Below are 22469 nucleotides of genomic sequence, written 5' to 3' on the forward strand. Positions count from 1 at the left end.
TGGGCCAGCATTTATTGCCCATCCCTAGTTGCCCCTTGAGAAGGTGGTGGTGAGCTGCCTTCTTGAATCGCTGCAGTCCACGTGCTGTGGGTTGACCCACAATGCCGTTAGGGAGGGAATTCCAGGATTTTGACCCAGCGACTGCGAAGGAACGGTGATATATTTCCGAGTCAGGATGGTGAGTGGCTCGGAGGGGAACTTGCAGGTGGGGGTGTTCCCATGTATCTGCTGCCCTTGTCCTTCTAGATGGAAGTGGTCGTGGGTTTGGAAGGTGCTGTCTGAGGATCTTTGGTGAGTTGCTGCAGTGCATCTTGTAGATGGTACACACTGCTGCTACTGAGCGTCGGTGGTGGAGGGGGTGGATGTTTGTGGATGTGGTGCCAATCAAGCGGGGCTGCTTTGTCCTGGATGGTGTCGAGCTTCTTGTGTGTTGTTGGAGCTGCACCCATCCAGGCAAGTGGGGAGTATTCCATCACACTCCTGACTTGTGCCTTGTAGATGGTGGACAGGGTTTGGGGAGACAGGAGGCAAGTTACTCGCCGCAGTATTCCTAGCCTCTGTTAAGTACTCTGTTAAGAGTATGAGAAATACCTTGTAAATAGTTTTATTTTTGAGGCTGTAGAGTAAATTTTACTTTTGTTTGTTCAAAACCTCTGGAATCTTGTGGCTTTATTCCAAAAGCAGCTGTCTTTAATCCAACCTATTTAAACAAAATGTTACAGGACCCTAACCAGACACCCCCTCACATCCCCGGGTCTGGCCAAGGATCGGAACAATTCTGATGTGCGAAAGAGACGCAGCGCATTTATTTTAAGAGTGACGACACTTTGAAAGTAACCGATTGGAATACTATAGAACGGAAGTGAGAGACGTTTCCCTTTTAACCTACCTCAGGAAACCCTTCTTGCACGAGTTGTACTCAACACTGCAGCGTAATCTCAGGCTGCTCTCAGAACTCTGACATTTACTGGGGATGCCACGTGCACTGAAATTTGCCTACACAGCTCTCTGCTGACGTCCAAGTGTCGCACTCGGCAACTACAGACTAACTGCAGCGTGGGATACACAGCATAGGAACCATTAAGGCTACAAGCTTATACAGATAAACAGTTAAAAGAAAGACACTTGGGAAGAAGTCGTGGCAAATCGATTATGTAAGCGCACAACAAAAAGTTTTGAAAATTATCCACCACTTACAGAATAAATCCGCAAACGCGGTTTACTTACGCGATTTGGCTGTTCTTTTTAACTCGAATTGCACATTTCCGTGACTGGTGCTTATAGACTCAGTGGCCACCTTAGCGAGTTCCTAGAAGAAGTAGATTCAGTTTAAGAAACTGCGCAGTGCTGCATGTGATGAGATGCTTCACCAGTCGTCATAAAACGGCTGGGGTTTAGGCAGACAAGGGCAGACAGAAGATAATTTGAGAATGCTCTCAATCGTGCTTCAGTAGTGAAAGGGACAAGTATGGTAATAAATTCAACATTTCTAAAAGATATCATTGCGGTCAACACACCCATAACTATAATTGTGACAGTAATTTCAACAGAAAGTAATCAGTAAAATTTGTGTCACACGGAAAATCAAACACCGAGGGTTGGGTGCTTCAGTATTCGGTGACCACAGAGAGCAGGGAAACATGGAACAGTGCAGTACAGGAGGTCCATCGAGTCTGTGCCAGTTCTTGCAGGAAGCAATCCAGTTAGTCCCACTCCCCAGCCCTTTCCTCATACCCCTGCATTTTTTTTTCTTCAAGTATTTATCCAGTTCCATTCCGAAGGCTATTATTTCATCCATGGCCACTGCTCTATCGGGCTGTGTGTTTCAAACCCTAACCCATTGATTGGATACAGTAGGTTTCCCTCAAGTTGCCTTTATCCTTCTTGCCGATCACCTGAAATCCGTGGAGGGATAAAGAGAGTGAAATGTTACAGGTCGATGACCTTTCGGCAGATTTGTTGGAAGCTCTGCGACCTGGAAACAGTAACCCTGTTTCTCTCGCCAGAGATGTTGCCTGATTAGCGAAGGATTTCCAGCACCTTGCTTGTTTTATTTCAGATTCCCAGCCTGCGCACTATTTTGCTTTTGCATCTCAACTCTCTAGTCTCTCTGGTTATCGACATGAGCCTCTGCAATGTATCGGTGGCGGTGATGTGGAGATGCCAGCGTTGGACTAGGGTGGGCACAGTAAGAAGTCTCACAACACCAGGTCATAGTCCAACAGGTTTATTTGGTAGCACGAGCTTTCGGAGTGTCAGGCTCCTTCTTCACTCACCTGAAGGAGCGACACTCTGAAAGTTTGTGCTACCGAATACACCTGTTGGATTTTAACCTGGTGTCGTGAGATTTCTTAATGTATCGGTGGCACAGTGGTTAGCACTGCTGCCTCACAGTGCCAGGGACCTGGGTTCGAATCCAACCTTGGGTGACTGTTCATGTAGAGTCTGCACATTCTCCCCGTGAATGCGTGGGTTTCCTCCGGGTGCTCCGGCTTCATAGAATCTACAGTACAGAAGGAGGCCATTTGGCCCATCGAGCCGGCACTAACAATCCCACCCAGGTCCTATCCCCGCAACCCCACATATTTACCCTCTTAATCCCCCTGACATTAAGGGGCAATTTATCATGGCCAATCAACCTAGCCTGCATATCTTTGGACTGTGGGAGGAAGCTGGAGCACATGGTCCCACACACCAAAGATGTGCAGGTTAGGTAGATTGGCCGTGTTAAATTGTTCCTTAAGGTCAGGGAGATTGACAGGTAAATATGTGGGGTTACAGGGATAGGGTCTGGGTGGGATTGTTGTCGGAGTAGGCTCGATGGGCCGAATGGCCTTCTTCTGCACTGTAGGGATTCTACGATTATCTGAAAACTACCAACCATCTTCTAGGCAACTGTAAAACAAGGTGTTTTTCCTAAATCAGCAGCAAAAAGGCACAATTCATGATTGTACAGAAATCCTTCCTGATTGCCATTTAATTACACACTCTCTTTACTGTTTACATAAATAAGGATAATTCAACGGTTTTGCTTAAACTGCTCCAGTGACTCAGTCATTAAAGGCATCAGCTGGTGTTATACTGAACGATACGGAACAAGATCCCAGATTCACTCGACTGATTTCAGAGAATCAGCCTGGATGCTGCAAGTGAGGGGAGGGATACTATGCGTGCGTTTCCTCCGGGTGCTCCAGTTTCCTCCCACATTGGCCATGGTAAATTGCCCCTTAGTGTCTCAAGATGTGCAGTTTAGGGGGATTAGTGGGTTAAATACAGGGGGTTATGGGGATAGGGCCTGGGTGGGATGCTTTGTCTGAGAGTTGGTGCAGACTTGGTGGGCTGAATGGCCTCCTTCTGCACTGTAGGGATTCGATGATTCTATGATCTCTTTATTCTCTCTGTACAAAGGGTTAGGGGAGAAGGCAGGTGGAGCATGTAGCACATTCCAATAAGATCATAACCGAACTTCAACATCAGTTCCATTTTCCCACCCAATCCCCACACCCCTCGATTCCCCTGTGGTTAAAAATCTATCGATCTCAGTCCTGAATACACTTAATGACTCAACATCCGCCCCCTTTGGGGTAGGGAATTCCAAAGATTCGCAATCCTCTGAGTGAAGAAGTTTCACCTCACCTCCGTTCTAAATGGTTGGTGCCTTACTCTGAGACTGCGACTCCATGTTCTAGACTCCCTGGCCAGGGGAAACAACCCTGGCAAACCCTCTAGAATGAGGACACCTTTCAGTCTTTTAAACTTCAGCGAATGCAGGCCTATTCTGCTCAATCTCTCCTCTTAGAGCACCCTGCTCATTCCATGAATCAATCTCGCTCTTTGTTGGTGGCGGCCATGATGTGGAGTTGCCGGCGTTGGACAGGGATGGGCACAGTAAGTAGTCTCACAACACCAGGTTAAAGTCCAACAGGTTTATCTGGTAGCACAAGCTTTCAGAGCGCTGCTCCTTCATCGGGTGTTCCGAAAGCTCGTGCTACCAGATAAACCTGTTGGGATTTTAACCTGGTGTTGTGACATTACTTACTGCTCTTTGTTGCACTCATAGAATCCCTACAGTGCAGGAGGCCATTCAGTCCATCGAGTTGGCACCGACCACAATCCCACCAAGGCCCGATTCCCTGTAACTCCACCCGTTAACCTGCTGGTCCCCTGACACTAAGGGGCAATTTCACATGGCCAATCAACCTAACCTGCACATCTTTGGACTGTGGGAGGAAACCGGAGCACCCGGAGGAAACCCACGCAGACACGGGGAGGACGTGCAGACTCCGCACAGACAGTGACCCGAGGCTGGAATTGAACCCGGGTCCCTGGCGCTGCGAGGCAGCAGTGCTAACCACTGTGCCGCCCACTCCTTCTAAGAGAAGTATACCCGCTCCTTACATAAGGAGGCCAAAACTGTACACTGTGCCCCAGGTATGATTGCACCAAAGCTGCATAGTATGTTCCCTAAAAGTTATTGCTAAAAATTCAGCACTCATTTTCACCTGGTGCAGCACGGTTAACCAGACTGTGAAAGTGTTAAAGTGCTCTCGAAATCCAGGCTATTTAGGTCAGTGTCAATAGCCAGCGGGCCAGAAGAATAATCAAGCTCTGTGCTGCCCAACCATTTTTCACTCTGGGTTTTCGCCTCTCCCTGGAGATCACATGGTCTGGAATGGGGGGGTGGGGGTGAGTTAATAGGTTGTAATGAACAAAGCATCGTAGCTGTGAGGGACAGCTCGGTGGATAGGATATTGGTATGTAGATAGGCTGTGTGGGTAGAGTTGAGGAACCACAAAGGCAAAAAAACCATAATGGGAGTTATGTACAGGCCTCCTGACAGTGGTCAGGACCAGGGGCACAAAATGCACCACGAAATAGAAAGGGCATGTCAGAAAGGCAAGGTCACAGTGATCATGGGGGATTTCAATATGCAGGTGGACTGGGTAAATAATGTTGCCAGTGCACCCAAAGAAAGGGAATTCATTGAATGTTTACAGGATGGCTTTTTGGAACAGCTTGTGATGGAGCCCACGAGGGAACAGGCTATTCTGGACTTAGTGTTATGTAATGAGCCAGACGTGATAAAAGATCTTAAAGTAAGGGAACACTTAGGAAGCAGTGATCATAATATGGTAGAATTCAGTCTGCAATTTGAAAGAAGGAAGGCAGAATCAGATGTGAAGGTTCTACAGTTAAATAAAGGTAATTACAGGCGCATGAGGGAGGAACTGACAAAAATCGACTGGAAGCAGAGCCTAATGGGAAAGACAGTAGAACAGCAATGGCAGGAGTTTCTGGGAGTAATTGAGGACACAGTGCAGAGGTTCATCCCAAACAAAAGAAAGGTTATCAGAGGGGGGATTAGGCAGCCATGGCTGACAAAGGAAGTCAGGGAATGCATCAAGGCAAAAGAGAGAGCCTATAATGTGGCAAAGAGTAGTGGGAAGTCAGAAGATTGGGAAGGCTATAAAAACAAACAGAGGATAACAAAGAGAGAAATAAGGAAGGAGAGGATCAAATATGAAGGTAGGCTAGCCAGTAACATTAGGAATGATAGTAAAAGTTTCTTTAAATACATTAAAAACAAACGGGAGGCAAAAGTAGACATTGGGCCGCTCCAAAATGACGCTGGTAATCTAGTGATGGGAGACAAGGAAATAGCTGAGGAACTTAATAAGTACTTTGCGTCAGTCTTCACAGTAGAAGACATGAGTAATATCCCAACAATTCAGGAAAGTCAGGGGGCAGAGTTGAATATGGTTGCCATCACAAAGGAGAAAGTGCTAGAGAAACTAAAAGGTCTGAAAATTGATAAATCTCCGGGCCCAGATGGGCTACATCCTAGAGTTCTAAAGGAGATAGCTGAAGAAATAGTGGAGGCGTTAGTTATGATCTTTCAAAAGTCACTGGAGTCAGGGAAAGTCCCAGAGGATTGGAAAATCGCTGTTGTAACCCCACTGTTCAAGAAGGGAACAAGAAAAAAGATGGAAAATTATAGGCCAATTAGCCTAACCTCAGTTGTTGGCAAAATTCTAGAATCCATCGTTAAGGATGAGATTTCTAAATTCTTGGAAGTGCAGGGTCGGATTAAGACAAGTCAGCATGGATTTAGTAAGGGGAGGTCGTGCCTGACAAACCTGTTAGAGTTCTTTGAAGAGATAACAAATAGGTTAGACCAAGGAGAGCCAATGGATGTTATCTATCTTGACTTCCAAAAGGCCTTTGACAAGGTGCCTCACGGGAGACTGCTGAGTAAAATAAGGGCCCATGGTATTCGAGGCAAGGTACTAACATGGATTGACGATTGGCTGTCAGACAGAAGGCAGAGAGTTGGGATAAAAGGTTCTTTCTCAGAATGGCAACCGGTGACAAGTGGTGTCCCGCAGGGTTCAGTGTTGGGGCCACAGCTGTTCTCTTTATATATTAACGATCTAGATGACGGGACTGGGAGCATTCTGGCCAAGTTTGCCGATGATACAAAGATAGGTGGAGGGGCAGGTAGTATTGAGGAGGTGGGGAGGCTGCAGAAAGATTTAGACAGTTTAGGAGAGTGGTCCAAGAAGTGGCTGATGAAATTCAACGTGGGCAAGTGCGAGGTCGTACACTTTGGAAAAAAGAATAGAGGCATGGACTATTTTCTAAACGGTGACAAAATTCATAATGCTAAAGTGCAAAGGGACTTGGGAGTCCTAGTCCAGGATTCTCTAAAGGTAAACTTGCAGGTTGAGTCCGTAATTAAGAAAGCAAATGTAATGTTGTCATTTATCTCAAGAGGCTTGGAATACAAAAGCAGGGATGTACTTCTGAGGCTTTATAAAGCACTGGTTAGGCCCCATTTGGAGTACTGTGAGCAATTTTGGGCCCCACACCTCAGGAAGGACATACTGGCACTGGAGCGGGTCCAGCGGAGATTCACACGGATGATCCCAGGAATGGTAGGCCTGACATACGATGAACGTCTGAGGATCGTGGGATTATATTCATTGGAGTTTAGGAGGTTGAGGGGAGATCTGATAGAAACTTACAAGATAATGAACGGCTTAGATAGGATGGACGTAGGGAAGTTGTTTCCATTAGCAGGGGAGACTAGGACGCGGGGGCACAGCCTTAGAATAAAAGGGAGTCACTTTAGAACAGAGATGAGGAGAAATTTCTTCAGCCAGAGAGTGGTGGGTCTGTGGAATTCATTGCCACAGAGGGCTGTGGAGGCCGAGACGTTGAGCGTCTTCAAGACAGAAATTGATAAATTCTTGATTTCTCGAGGAATTAAGGGCTATGGGGAGAGAGCGGGTAAATGGAGTTGAAATCAACCATGATTGAATGGTGGAGTGGACTCGATGGGCCGAATGGCCTTACTTCCGCTCCTATGTCTTATGGTCTTATGGTCTTATGGCTGGAAAATTGGGCGGGGATCCTGGATTCAGGATTCAATCCTGGACCGGGGAGCGGCGCGGGCTTGGAGGGCCGAAGGGCCTGTTCCTGTGCTGTATTGTTCTTTGTTCTTTGTTTATTACTTCACCAGTTATTTTGCTTTCCCTCTCGCAAGGCTCTTCAATCTCGATGGTGTTACGGACCTTGGCGCTTCATCAAAGGTTTCTGAATTTAAGGAGGCATTCTGAGCTGCTGCCAACGCAGGGTCAACAAATTCACAGCACCGTAACTATTTTAACACAATGCAGTGTACCTTCATTAGGGTCGCTGCGTGCTACATGTTGGCACTGACCAACTGCAAAGTGCTGCAGCCACTCCTCTGGACGCCGTGTCAGATTTCTCGTGCGGCCTAGTTTGAAGTGGATGTATAACTGGCCAGAGGGCAGAACTTACAACGTCCGGCCCTAAACCTGCAGGAGTTGAGAGTCCTTTCTGTCTTCGGATCTCGGATAAACCAAGTTGCCTTGTGAAAATTGGGTCCTGTATAAATTTTGCAGCTTTTAAGAACTCTCTCTAAAATAATCCTGCTTTACTCATGGAGGTTGATAACCGTTGTAACTTCGTCACCACCTCACTATACGGGGTAATTAAATGCTTTACTGTTGAATGTACTTGTTAATCGATTTATGTTGCTCTGTTTATGCCCATGGCCTCAATAAGGAACAAATTGGATACTGCACTGATCTTACACAAAGACACAGCCAAACAACTCTCAATAATTATTATTTCCCTAACCTAGGAATCTCGCACTGCCATGGTCGACAGGGTCCTCGAACATGCCTGGCCCATTTCCCACACTTCTCCTCTCACCCCTCCTCCCATTCCCAGAACTATGATAGGGTTCCCTTGTCCTCGCCGACCACCTCATCAGCCTTCATATTCAATAGAGTATGGGCGGCACAGTGGGTTAGCACTGCTGCCTCACAGCGCCAGGGTCCCAGGTTCAATCCTGGCCTTGGGTCACTGTGTGTGTGTGGAGTTTGCACTTTCTCAGGTCTGCGTGGGTTTCCTCCGGGTGCTCCAGTTTCCCCCCCCACAGTCCGAAAGATGTGCTGGTTAGGGTGCATTGGCCATGCTAAATTACCCCTTAGTGTCAGGGGGATTAGCGGGGTAAATACGTGGGGTTACGGGGATAGGGCCTGGGTGGAACAAAAATAGAAAATGCTGGAAAATCTCAGCAGGTCTGACAGCATCTGTGGGGAGAGAATAGAGCCAACGTTTCGAGTCTGGATCAGAGGAACAAAGGGCATCCAGACTCGAAACGTTGGCTCTATTCTCTCCCCACAGATGCTGTCAGACCTGCCGAGGTTTTCCAGCATTTTTTATTTTTGTTTTAGATTCCAGCAGCCGCAGTATTTTGCTTTTATCTTAGGGCCTGGGTGGGATTGTGGTCGGTGCAGACTCGATGGGCCGAATGCCCACCTTCTGCACTGTCGGGATTCTGTGAACAGGTGTGTGTTGGGGGAAGGTAAAGGCCGTCTGTGCTTGTGTCCACTGGGTTTTGTGAATAAACCGATGTTGAGGAAAGACTGGCTCCAGGTTCCTCTTTTACTGAGTCAATGAACAGCCAACTACGACACACATCCTCTGGACACGTCTTCTGTTCCTTTGAATGTTTCATTATCACTCCCTTCAGCCTCACACCACCAATTCTTTTGTCATTTAATCTCTCCTGTCCTCCCACAGATCTTACTTTAGTGCTTTTGCCTCCCTGCCCACCTTTCACTTGCTTAAAACCTGTTACATTTTTAACATTTCCCACTTCTGATGAAAGGTCATCGACCTGAAACGTTCGCTTTGTTTCTCTGTCCACAAGGCTGACCAACTAAATATTTCCAAAAGTCTCTGTTTTGATTTCAGCTTTCCACTGTCTGCAGCTTTGCACCTTTGAACTAAATCCTCCACCTCCCCACCTGTTCCAGATGCTAATCCACCAGATAAGAAAACTTGGTTGGTGTGAATTGTCCCGTTTTTCTTTACCTTAAAGACAGGACCCCATAAAAACAATGGTCTTATGGATTGATTTTGCAATCTCGAGGTCACACTTAGAGGATTCTTCCATATTAACTTCCTTACTGAACCTCATTCAATCCCTCAATTGGGTGGCACAGTGGGTTAGCACTGCTGCCTCACAGCGCCAGGGACCCGGGTTCGATTCCCGGCTCGGGTCACTGTCTGTGCGGAGTCTGCACATTCTCCCCGTGTCCACATGGGTTTCCTCCGGGTGCTCCGGTTTCCTCCCACAGTCCGAAAGACGTGCTGGTTAGGGTGCATCGGCCATGCTAAATTCTCCCTCAGTGTAACCCAAACAGGTGCCAGAGTGTGGCAACTAGGGGATTTTCAGTGGTTTCATTGCGGTGTTATTGTAAGCCTACTTGTGACACCAATAAACAAACTTAAACTTAATTCTGAGACGGATACACCTGCCAAATAAATAATTTGGGAAATGTATAAAGCTATATACAGATTAATGCCGCACCAAAGGGAGTTAGTTCAAAACATTATTTTTTTATTGCCTAATGCAGGTTGAATAGCAAATAACAGCTGGGATAGAGCAGAAACTGAAAGGCTAAATGTTGAGTGCTGAAAGGAGCATAAAACTGCTATTCAGCCTCATTATTTAATATGCTAACGTTTTGTGCTATTTGCGACTATTAGCAGGGTAATGCAGTCAAACAGATTCAATGGGATAGCATGTAACGCCAAATAAAATGCACCTCAAGCTTTCGGTTCGTGAAAGGGAGACACATGGAGATTCGAGTCACTTCAACTGTTTCCTATCACTATAGACACAAATAGGTGGCATAGTGGTTAGCACTGCTGCCTCACAGCACCAGGGACTCGGGTTCAATTCCAGCCTCAGGCGACTGCCTGTGTGGAATCTGCACATTCTTCCGTGTCTGCGTAGGTTTCCTCCCACACTCCAAAGATGTGCAGGTTAGGTGGATTGGCCATGCTAAATTGCCCCTTGGTGTCCAAAGATGTGCAGGTTAGGTGGATTGGCTATGCTAAATTGCCCCTTAGTGTCCAAAGATGTATAGGTTAGGTGGATTGGCTATGCTAAATTGCCCCTTAGTGTCCCAAGAAGTGTAGGTTAGGTGGATTGGCCATGCTAAATTGCCCCTTGGTGTCCAAAGATGTGCAGGTTAGGTGGATTGGCCATGCTAAATTGCCCCTTAGTGTCCAAAGATGTGCAGGTTAGGTGGATTGGCCTTGCTAAATTGCCCCTTAGTGTCCCAAGAAGTGTAGGTTAGGTGGATTGGCCATGCTAAATTTCCCCTTGGTGTCCAAAATGGTGTAGGTTAGGTGGATTGGCCATGCTAAATTGCCCCTTGGTGTCCAAAGGTGTGCAGGTTAGGGGGATTGGCCATACTAAACGTGTGGGTTACGTGGATAGGGCCTGGGTAAGATTCTGTGTCAGAGAGTTGATGCAGACTTGATGGAACTCTTCTGCACTGTAGGGATTCTGTGAACAACAATTGTGCAAAACTGAAGTAAGAGGCCAGTTCCACTGTTCAGCTTACGGGAATAAGTTTACCAGTCCTCACCTGCTTGTACACCACTTTGGCATGTTTGAGAATGGCAATAATATCCCCAACGACAGAGATGCCCAGTTCGTTCATGATATCCTTGGTGAGGTCCATGAGCATATTCTTCTGTATCCTGCGGGAACAAAGACAGGTTACTGTAAAATGCCTTGCATGACAACTGGTGCAGCGGTCAGGAACTGTGAGGGGCAGTCGGTCAAACATAGAACCATAGAGCATTACAGCACAGACACAGGCCTTTTGGCCCTTCTTGGCTGTACCGAACCATTTTTCTGCCTAGTCCCACTGACCTGCACCTGGACCATATCCCTCCACACCCCTCTCATCCATGTACCCGTCCAAGTTTTTCTTAAATGTTAAAAGTGAGCCCGCATTCACCACTTCATCCGGCAGCTCATTCCACACTCCCACCACACTGTGTGTGAAGAAGCCCCCCCTAATATTCCCTTTAAACTTTTCACCCTTCGCCCTTAACCCATGTCCTCTAGTTTTTTTCTCCCCTAGCCTCAGTGGAAAAAGCCTGCTTGCATTCACTCTATCTATACCCATCATAATTTTATACACTTCTATCAAATCTCCCCTCATTCTTCTACGCTCCAGGGAATAAAGTCCTAACCTATTCAACCTTTCTCTGTAACTCAGTTTCTCAAGTCCCAGCAACATCCTTGTAAACCTTCTCTGCACTCTTTCAACCTTATTAATATCCTTCCTGTAATTAGGTGACCAAAGCTGCACACAATACTCTAAATTCAGCCTCACCAATGTCTTATAAAACCTCACCATAACATTCCAACTCTTATACTCAATACTTTGATTTATAAAGGCCAATGTACCAAAAGCACTCTTTACGACCCTATCGTCCTGTGACGCCACTTTTAGGGAATTATGTATCTATTCCCAGATCCCTCTGTTCTACTGCACTCTTCAGGTGTCCTACCATTTACCTTGTATGTTCTACCTTGGTTTGTCCTTCCAAAGTGCAATACCTCACACTTGTCTGCATTAAACTCCATCTGCCATTTTTCAGCCCATTTTTCTAGCTGGTCCAAATCACTCTGCAAGCTTTGAAAACCTTCCTCACTGTCCACTACACCTCCAATCTTTGTATCATCAGCAAATTTGCTGATCCAATTTACCACATTATCATCCAGATCATTGATATAGATGACAAACAACAATGGACCCATGGTCCCGTTATTTAAGAAGGGTAGGAAGGATAACCCGGGAAATTATAGGCCGGTGAGCTTGACGTCCGTGGTAGGGAAGTTGTTGGAGAGGATTCTTATAGATAGGATGTATGCGCATTTAGAAAGGAATAAACTCATTAACGATAGTCAGCATGGTTTTGTGAGAGGAAGGTCATGCCTCACTAACCTGGTGGAGTTTTTTGAAGAAGTGACTAGAATGCTTGACGAGGGAAGGGCCGTGGATGTCGTCTATATGGACTTTAGTAAAGCGTTTGACAAAGTCCCTCATGGTAGGTTGGTGCAAAAGGTTGGATCTCATGGGATAAAGGGGGAGGTGGCTAGATGGGTGGAGAACTGGCTTGGTCACAGAAGACAGAGGGTGGTAGTGGAAGGGTCTTTTTGGATGCCTGTGACTAGTGGTGTTCCGCAGGGCTCTGTATTGGGACCTCTGCTGTTTGTGATTTATATAAACGATCTGGAAGAAGGTGTAACTGGGGTGATCAGTAAATTTGCGGACAACACGAAAATGGCTGGACTTGCAGATAGTGAGGAACATTGTCAGAGGCTACAGAAGGATATAGATAGGCTGGAAATTTGGGCAAAGAAATGGCAGATGGAGTTCAATCCAGATAAATGCGAAGTGATGCATTTTGGTAGAACTAACGTAGGGGGGAGCTATACAATAAATGGCAGAACCATAAAGGGTGTAGATATGCAGAGGGACCTGGGTGTGCAAGTCCACAGATCCTTGAAGGTGACGTCACAGGTGGAGAAGGTAGTGAATAAGGCATATGGCATGCTTGCCTTTATAGGATGGGGCATAGAGTATAAAAGTTGGGGTCTGATGTTGCAGTTGTATAGAACATTGGTTCGGCCGCATTTGGAATACTGCACCCAGTTACGTATTTTACACAGAGGGTGGTGGGGGCCTGGAATGCGCTGCCAGGCAAGGTGGTGGAGGCGGACACACTGGGAACGTTTAAGACTCATCTAGATTGCCACATGAATGGAGTGGGAATGGAGGGATACAAAAGAATGGTCTAGCTTGGACCAGGGAGCGGCGCGGGCTTGGAGGGCCGAAGGGCCTGTTCCTGTGCTGTATTGTTCATTGTTCTTTTGTTCACTGATCCCTGCGGCACACCACTAATCACAGGCCTCCACTCAGAAGCAATCCTCCACTACCACTCTCTGGCTTCTTCCATTGAGCCAGTGTCTTATCCAATTTACTACCTCTCCATGTATACCCAGCGACTGAACCTTCCTAACCAACCTCCCATGCTTTTTCACCTCTGGGATGCTGCGTCAAATTTAGCCACATATCCATGTTTTAATTGTATTTATTATTAGTGTCACAAGTAGGCTTACATTAACACTGCAATGAAGTTACTGTGAAAATCCCCTAGTCGCCACACTCTGTTCGGGTACACGAAGGGAGAATTTAGCATGGCCCATGCACCCTAACCAGCACGTCCTCCAGAGGAAACCGGAGCACCCGGAGGAAACCCACGCAGTCACAGGGAGAACGTGCAAACTCCGCATAGACAGTGACCCAAGCTGGGAATCGAACCCAGGTCCCTGGCGCTGTGAGGCAGCAGTGCTAACCACTGGGCCACCGTGCAGAGGTCCTACAGGAGATAAGCCTGAGTATTCTCAATCCAGACCCTAGTCCACATTAGTCTTTCAGGCAGCAATCCCCAAATCCAGCACCAACTGTTGGCCTTACTTTGAAGAAAGTAATTAAATGATTACAGAATTTGGATTTTATTTTTCCGTCACAACTGTACAACTTTATACCTGTGAACTGAAAGCTGTACCTCTTTCTGTACTCTGCATTTATAAACAACATGAATCCTGAACGTTTAGTCTCCTTATCCAAGGAAGGATGCACTTAGAAAGGGTGCACAAAGGTTCACTCAATAGCTTTCTCAGGTGAGTGGGTTGCCTATGAGGAAGGATTGCATAGAATGGGGCCATAATCACTGGCGTGTAGAAGAATGAGAATTGATCAAAATGTGCAACATCCTTAAGAGGGCTTAACAGAAAACATGCAGAAATTCAAAGATCCTTAGACAGCCGCCCAAACCCATGACCACTTCCATCTAGAAGGACAAGGGCAACAGATACATGGGAACACCACCACCTGCAAGCTCCCCTCCGAGCCACTCACCATCCTAACCTGAAAACATGTTGGCCATTCCTTCACCGTCACTGGGTCAAAATCCTGGAATTCCCTCCCTAACGGCATTGTGGGTCAACCCACAGAACATGGACTGCAGCGATTCAAGACGACAGCTCACCACCACCTTCTCAAGGGGCAACTAGGGATGGGCAATAAATGCTGGCCCAGCCAGCGATGCCCGTGTCCCACGAATGAATAAGAAAATTGCTGAGGGGTTGTTTACTCCAGTCGGAGTGTCTGGAACATGGGGTCATAGTCACATGATAAGAGGTCAGCCATTTTAGGACTGAGGAGGAGGAGAAATTTCTTCACTCAGATGGTTGTAGATCTTTGGAATCGTCTCCCCAGACTGCTATGGGTGTTCAGTTTGAGAATATATTTGAGATGGCAATCCATAGGTTTTTGTTGGACAATAAGGGAAACAATGGATATGGGGCGGGAAAGTGGTGTTGAGTTGGAAAATCAGCCATGATCTTACTGAATAGTGGAACGGGCATAGGGACCATGTGGCCTACACACGCTCCCATTTCTTATTTTCATGATACCCATAGCAAGGAAAGCAGCTATCTGTCAATAAGCAAAAATGTTGTAAATGTGGTGTGAATTCAGCCTGCCTTTGACCACTAGTTTGAGGCTTTGTTTGCGAGAATTGCTATTTGTACCTATTAGTTTTCCAAAGATCGCTGGCTGTTTTCTCCAGACTGCTGGCATTCAAACATTTGGATCTCAGATGTACGGGCTCTCCAACAAGTTGGAGCAGTTTAACAGCGAAGACTGCTAAAATCATTCCTGATCATATCAAATAATACTTGATGAATTTAAAGACAGATTGTGACATTTCTTCACCCAGAGGGTGGTGAATGTGTGGGATTCGCTACCACAGAAAGTAGCTGAGGCCAAAATGTTGTGTGATTTCAAGAAGAAATTAGACGTAGCTCTGGGGGCTAAAGGAATATGAGAGGAAGGTGGAATCAGGAAATTGAATTTCATGATCAGCCATGATCAGAATGAATGGCGGGGCTGACTTGAAGGGCCGAATGGCCTCCTCCTGCTCCTATTTTCTATGTTTCTGTGGGCAGCACAGTGGTTAGCACTGCTGCCTCACAGCGCCAGGGACCCAGGCTCGATTTCCAGCTTGGGTCACTGTGTGTGTGGGGAGTCTGCACATTCTCCCCGTCTCTGCATGGGTTTCCTCCGGGTGCTCCGGTTTCCTCCCACAGTCCAAAGATGTGCGGGTTAGCATGGATTGGCCATGCTAAATTGCCACTTAGTGTCAGGGGGACTAGCTAGGGTAAATGCATGGGGTTATGGGGATGGGGCCTGGGTGGGATTGTGGTCGGTGCGGACTCAGTGGGCCGAGTGTCCTCCTTCTGCACTGTAGGATTCTATGATTCTATGTAACTCTAGCCTACTTAGAGGTGGAAATTGCTTTCTTGTGCAGCGTTGTTTGCTAATTAATGAGTTCAACGTCTTCTTCATTGAACAAGACAGTTTTTATAATCACAGGACGCCCCCAGTAATTAAATCCATGAAGCCATCTGTTAGTTAACTCAGAGGCACTATTAGAATGCCCCCAGAGAATGGGGACAGAACAGGAAAAGTGTCTGCAGAGAGAGTGTTACACAATGGAATGTCAGTCACAGGACAAGACCGGAGCAGAGATCAACGCATTTTTAAGGGAAGATTGGATAAAATATTTGAAGCAATGAAAGATTCAGGGCAATGGAAAGAGGTCAGTTTTGAATTGCAGAAGGAGAGAACCGAGATGTGACAGGCTAAACACTCTCCTTCCGTGCGAGAGACCTTCATGGCTCAACAGAGAAGTCAACGCAAAACCTGGAGTGGGAACCGAGGTGTCACACTGGTGTAGCAGGAAGTATTTGGATTTGGTTTGATTTGATTTATTATTGTCATATGTATTAGTATATAGTAAAAAGTATTGATTCTTGCGCGCTATTCAGACAAAACGTACCATTCATAGAGCAGGAAAGGAGAGAGAGCAGAATGTAGTGTTACAGTCATAACTGGGGTGTAGAGAAAGATCAACTTAGTGCGAAGTAGGTCCATTCAAAAAAGTTTAAAGTTTTATTTATTAATCACAAGTTTTACATTAACACTGCAATGTAGTTACTGTGAAATTCCCCTAGTTGCCACAGTCCGGTGTACGTTCGGGTCAATGCACCCTAACCAGCACGTCTTTCAGAATGTGGGAGGAAACCGGAGCACCCGGAGGAAACCCACGCAGACACGGGGAGAACGTGCAAACTCCACACAGACAGTGACCCAAGTCGGGAATTGAACCCGGGTCCCTGGTGCTGTGAGGCAGCAGTGCTGACCACTGGCACTCTAATGGCAGCAGGGAAGAAGCTGTTCTGGAGTCGGTTGGACCTCAGACTTTAGTATCTTTTTCCCGACGGAAGAAGGTGGAAGAGAGAATGTCCGGGGTGCGTGGGCGTCCTTAATTATGCTGGCTGCTTTTCTGAGGCAGCAGGAAGTGTAGACAGAGTCAATGGATGGGAGGCTGGTTTGCGTGATGGGCTTGGGGGATAGAGGAAGCTTTCCAACCTGCGCTATATCCAATTTAGGAAGTGCTTGGTGCACTCGTGTGATGTCTGAGATGGGGAAATATGATTATATTGGCCTTGGAAAGAGTGCAGCGTAGGTTTATTTGAACGGTATCTGAGCCCTAAGGGTTAAATTATGAGGCACGATTACACAAACGAGGCTGTTACTTACTGGAGTTTAGAAGGTTCGGGGTAAATGGGTCAGTTTTCAAGGTAAAGAGGGCAGATGGAGAGAAACTACTTTCCCTGGCTGGAGATTCTAGAACGAAGGGGCAGAGTCTTAAAATTACAGCCAGACCTTCCAACAGTGAAGCTGGGAAACATTTCTACACACACAGGGTGCCGAAAGCAAAAACAGAACATGCTGGAAAATCTCAGCAGGCCTGACAGCATCTGTGGAGAGAGAACAGAGCCAACGTTTCGAGTCTGGATGTCCAGCTCTGACGAAGGGTCATCCAGACTCGAAACTTTGGCTCTATCCTCTCTCCACAGATGCTGTCCAGACCTGCTGAGATTTTCCAGCATTTTCTGTTTTTGTTTCAGATTCCAGCATCCGCAGTATTTTGTCTTTATCCAGCGTGCCAGAAGGTTGGTACTGTCTCCCGCATGCAGCAATTAATTCTAAAGTGACTGTAATTTGAAAGTGGAGATTGACAGACTGTTCTTAACCGAAGGTATTAAAGGGAAATGGGACAAATGCAAGGGTATATGCAGTTAGGCTGCAAATAAACCATCATCTACTCTGAATGATTGGGGGGGGGGGGCTAAATGAACTCCTCCTGCTCCTGTCGCTGCTATTAACCGAATAGCTTGGAGACCTCGCATAGAATCACTAGTGTGCAGGAGGCCATTCGGCCCATCGAGCCTGCACCAACAGCAATCCCACCCAGGCCCTATCCCCACAGCCCCGCCCATTTACCTGAGCTAGTGCCCCTGACACTAAGGGGCAATTTAGCACGGCCAATCCACCTAACCAGCATGTCTTTCGGACTGTGGGAGGAAACCAGAGCACCCGGAGGAAACCCACGCAGACACGGGGAGAACGTCCACACAAACCGTGACCCGAGGCTGGTATCAAACCCGGGTCCCTGGCGCTGTGCCACCATGCCGCCTCTGCAGAACTCCAACTACATCCCTAGCTCAGAGTACCTTGTTCCGTTCAAACAGGAAATAAAATCTAGACCTTTCTTTGCTATTATGGCTTAGGAATTAACTTGGCAGGCACTCAAGGTTTCAAACCGACTGGATCCCTGGATCACATGGCGGGATTACAGTTGGGGGTGGGGAGAGGGATCGAAGATGCAAGCAGCTTTCTTTCTGACATCACTCGATCTCTCAGCTACTTTGAAGCGTATCTAATTAGAATGAGCAATGGGCAGCTTCTTCTCTCGAGTGGAAACAGGAGTGAAACTGCAGGACAGAATCTGCTCTGACCGAGACTGCAAGAAACTACAAAAGGTCGTGAATGAAGCCCAGTCCATCGCGCAAACCAGCCTCCCATCCATTGACTCTGTCTACACTTCCCGCTGCCTCGGAAAAGCAGCCAGCATAATTAAGGATCCCACGCACCCCGGACATTCTCTCTTCCACCTTCTTCCGTCTAGGAAAAAGATACAAAAGTCTGAGGTCACGTACTGACTCGAGAACAGCTTCTTCCCTGCTGCTGTCAGACTTTTGAATGGACCTCGCTCGCATTAAGTTGATCTTTCTCTACACCCTAGCTATGCCTGTAACACTACATTCTGCACTCTCTCCTTTCCTTCTCTATGAACGGCATGCTTTGTCTGTATAATACGCAAAAAACAATACTTTTCACTGGTGGGATCAGCACTGCAGCATCTCTGCTGGCTGAGGGATGGGGCTGAGGGATGTAATTGAAGTGTGATAAATTTAGATGGGCGGTTTCCATAATATTAAGTTGATCTTTCTCTACACCCTAGCTATGACTGTAACACTACATTCTGCACTCTCTCCTTTCCTTCTCTGTGGACGGTATGTTTTGTCTGTATAGCGCGCAAGAAACAATACTTTTCACTGAATCCCAGTACATGTGACAATAATAAATCAGATCACAGGTTTTGTTTTGCGGGGAAGTGGGATACAGATTCATGGCCACAACACACCAAAGTTCCCACCCTGGTCTATCACCAAAATAAAATGATTTGCTCATATCAATCTCTGGATGACATTAACGAAATAACAGTGGGGGCTCAAACATGGAAATCTTTGACGCGAGGTATGCATACCTTGAGGGTTCTTCAGTAAGGAATCACTGGCAGAAGCTCACAGCAGGAATATATTAGATCATCTGCCAGCAGCAACACATTTTCTAAGTGCAAGCTAAATTTAGCTTTATGAAGGAGGCAATTATGGGAACTGATGCTTGTGAGGTGAAAGCAATTATCTGTAACTCCTAAATTTTTCATCCATACCCTGTGTCTGTACATTACCACATAGTTAGCATTGGAAATTTGTAACCAGTTTTTCCCAGATGTCGCATACTGCGATTTGAAAAGGTTGGTGCATCAATGGACTGCATCAGAAAAGCAACGCTTAGATCACCATCCCTACAGTGCAGGAGGTGGCCATTCGGCCCATTGAGTCTGTACCAACTCTCCTACACAGCATCTTACCCAGGTCCTATCCACATAACCCCATGTATTTACCCCACTATTCCCCTTAACCTACATACCTTGGGGCACCAAGGGGCAATTTATCACCTAACCCGCACATGTTTAGAGTGTGGGAGGAAACCGGAGCACCCGGAGGAAACCCACGCAGACACGAGGAGACTGTGCGAACTCCACACAGACAGTCACCTGAGGCTGGAATTGAACCCAGGTCCCTGGCGCTGTGAGGCAGCAGTGCTAACCACTGTGCCACCGTGCTCCATCACAGCACCAGGGATCTGGGTTCAACTCCAGCCTTGGGTGACTGTGTGGAGTTTGCACAGGGTTTCCCACGAACAAATTCAGATTTTGTTTAAATTGCAGGAAGCAAGATCATAGAATCCCTACAGTGCAGAAGGCGGCCATTCAGCCCTTCGAGTCTGCACCGACCACAATCCCATCCAGGCCCTAATCCTGTAACCCCACGCATTTACCCTGCTAATCCCCCTGACACTAGGGTCAATTTAACATGGCCAATCCACCTAACCCACACATCTTCGGACTGCGGGAGGAAACCGGAGCACCCGGAGGAAACCCACACAGACACGGGAAGAATGTGCAAACTCCACACAGACAGTGACCCGAAGCTGGAATTGAACCCGGGACCCTTGCACTGTGAGTCAGCAGTGCCAACCACTGTGCCACCGTGCCATCCCCTTGCTTTTCCTTGCTGCCTCGCAGTAAAACATAAATGCTCTCCCCAGGCAGTGTTCGGTATGGGAGCTGCCATTTTGTTCTGACGGACCTCACCCCTCACACAGACCAGCCCAGTGGTATTGTTAAGTTGCTGTCTTGCATGGACGGAAGCTAGGTTTGCTACTCTATGACTGCATTCATGCATAGCGAATTTAAAACACTGGCAGCTGTAATGCTGAGGTGGACGGACAAGGTACAGTGGGGTCCTTGATTATGCCGACTGCTTTTCTGAGGCAGCGGGAAGTGCAGTCAGAGTCAATGGATGGGAGGCTGGTTTGCGCGATGGATTGGGCTACTTTCACGACCCTTTGTAGTTTCTTGCAGTCTCGGTCAGAGCAAATTCTGTCCTGCAATTTCACTCCTGTTTCCACGCGAGAGGAGAAGGCGCCCATTGCTCATTTTAATTCGATACGCTTCAAAAGTGGCTGAGAGATCAAATGACGACAGAAAGAGAGGAGTTTGCACATTCTCCCCGTGTCTGCGTGGGTTTCCTCCGGGTGCTCTGGTTTCCTCCCACACTCCGAAGATGTGCAGGTTAGGTGGATTGGCCACGCTAAATCGTCCCTTAGTATCCCAACATCTGTAGGTTAGGGGGGTTAGCGGGATAAATGTGTGGGGTTACAGGGATAGGGCGCGGTGGCTCTGGGTAAAATGCTCTGCAGTGGAGTTGGTGCAGACTCGATGGGTCGAATAGCCTCATTCTGTACTGGAGGGACTCTAGGGAGAAGTTTGGCCTCAGTTTCTTCGATGTCTCCTGACAGATGCTTATATCTGAATAGCATGGGGACAGTTTGACAAAATCACAAATAGAATCAAAAGCTATGACATTTATACAGCTGAACTTTATAGAACAGAGAAAACCATCCAGGTAGTCTCAGGTTCTTTTCAGCTAATTCATAGAAATCATAGAAACCCTACAGTGCAGAAGGAGGCCATTCGGCCCATCGAGTCTGCACCGACCACAATCCCACCCAGGCCCTACCCCCACATATTTTACCCGCTAATCCCTCTAACCTACACATCCCAGGACTCTAAGGGGCAATTTTTTAACCTGGCCAATCAACCTAACCCGCACATCTTTGGACTGTGGGAGGAAACCGGAGCACCCGGAGGAAACCCACGCAGACACGAGGAGAATGTGCAAACTCCACACAGACAGTGACCCGAGCCGGGAATCGAACCCGGGACCCTGGAGCTGTGAGGCAGCAATGCTAACCACTGTGCTACCGTGCCGCCCTTTGTACAAGGGTAATTGTACAAGGGTTAAGAAACCTACCTGTTGTCCACGAAGCTAACAGCATAGTTAACAGCTGGTCCTGCTGGAATTCCTGCATCTTTAAAAAACTGAATCCACTCCGATGTTGCTGCAAAACAGAAAAAGGTTTCAGTCTTTGAAGTGTGTCAACACAGATCATTTCTCTTAAAGAGCACAGTTATCCTAAACGCAACCGGGCTGAAACACCAGTCTAACCGGCTGCTGCAGAGGGGGGCCTGGGTGGGCTGTTTCCTTGGCGAGTCGGTGCAGACTCGATGGGATGGAAGGCCTCTTTCTGAGGGTGCACGGTGGCACTGCTGCCTCACAGCGCCAGGGGGAACCAGAGTTTAATTCTGGCCTTGGGTAACTGAGCTGGTGCAACCTCCTTCTGCGCTGGAGGGGTTATATGGTTCTACTAGCCAGGGGCAGGGGCTGGAGAGAGACCTGCGAATGATAATGGACCCAGCACTGACCATATCTTTACAGAGTGACAATTAACAAAGCAGGCCAGCATTTAAATCTGAAGCTGTACAGCATTGATGAGTGCCCAGCTTCAGTCGCTCAGACAAGAAACAAACTTGTAAACCTAATAACAGGCCCAGAGATGGGCAATGAAGCTGATTCCTGCTGTCAGTTCACTCACATTCTTGAAAGGCAGCATCTGACAGTAAGGGGTGGAACCCCTGTCCATCCCTATAAGGCAAATATCGTTGTAGATTTAGAGTCAGAGTGGGGAGCTCCATCTAACACGAATTGCAGCTCCAATGGAAAAGTCAGGGCTCAGCATGTTTCTGGAACTCCGAGCACCAAGTGACTGAGGGGTGTCAGGCACGAGGTGGGTGAAAGGAAATTCAAACTGTTTTTTTGTTTAATCAGCCCCCTCCCTGACTGAGCAAGGGGACGTGGCCAGTGCACGTCCGAACAATCCATGCTATTTAGG

General features: G+C 47.3%; 1 protein-coding gene across 12 annotated transcripts in view; it reads right to left on the reverse strand.

The window, feature by feature from the left end:
• The window catches only part of c24h19orf47 (chromosome 24 C19orf47 homolog), a 40163-nt gene that overhangs the window by 12308 nt on the left and 5386 nt on the right, over positions 1–22469 (reverse strand). For all 12 annotated transcript variants that reach the window (XR_013500810.1, XR_013500809.1, XR_013500811.1 and 9 more), the window contains exons 2-4: positions 21551–21638; positions 10980–11094; positions 1228–1309 (exon numbers count right to left, since the gene is read on the reverse strand). Coding sequence is in view for 2 of the 12 variants with exons in the window: in XM_078241726.1 (XP_078097852.1) it covers positions 1228–1309; positions 10980–11094; positions 21551–21638 (285 nt within the window). In the remaining 10 variants the exon portion in view is untranslated. The remainder of the gene's footprint in view (positions 1–1227; positions 1310–10979; positions 11095–21550; positions 21639–22469) is intronic.

The sequence above is a fragment of the Mustelus asterias genome, chromosome 24 (genome assembly GCF_964213995.1).
Source record: "Mustelus asterias chromosome 24, sMusAst1.hap1.1, whole genome shotgun sequence".
Lineage (NCBI taxonomy): Eukaryota > Metazoa > Chordata > Chondrichthyes > Carcharhiniformes > Triakidae > Mustelus > Mustelus asterias.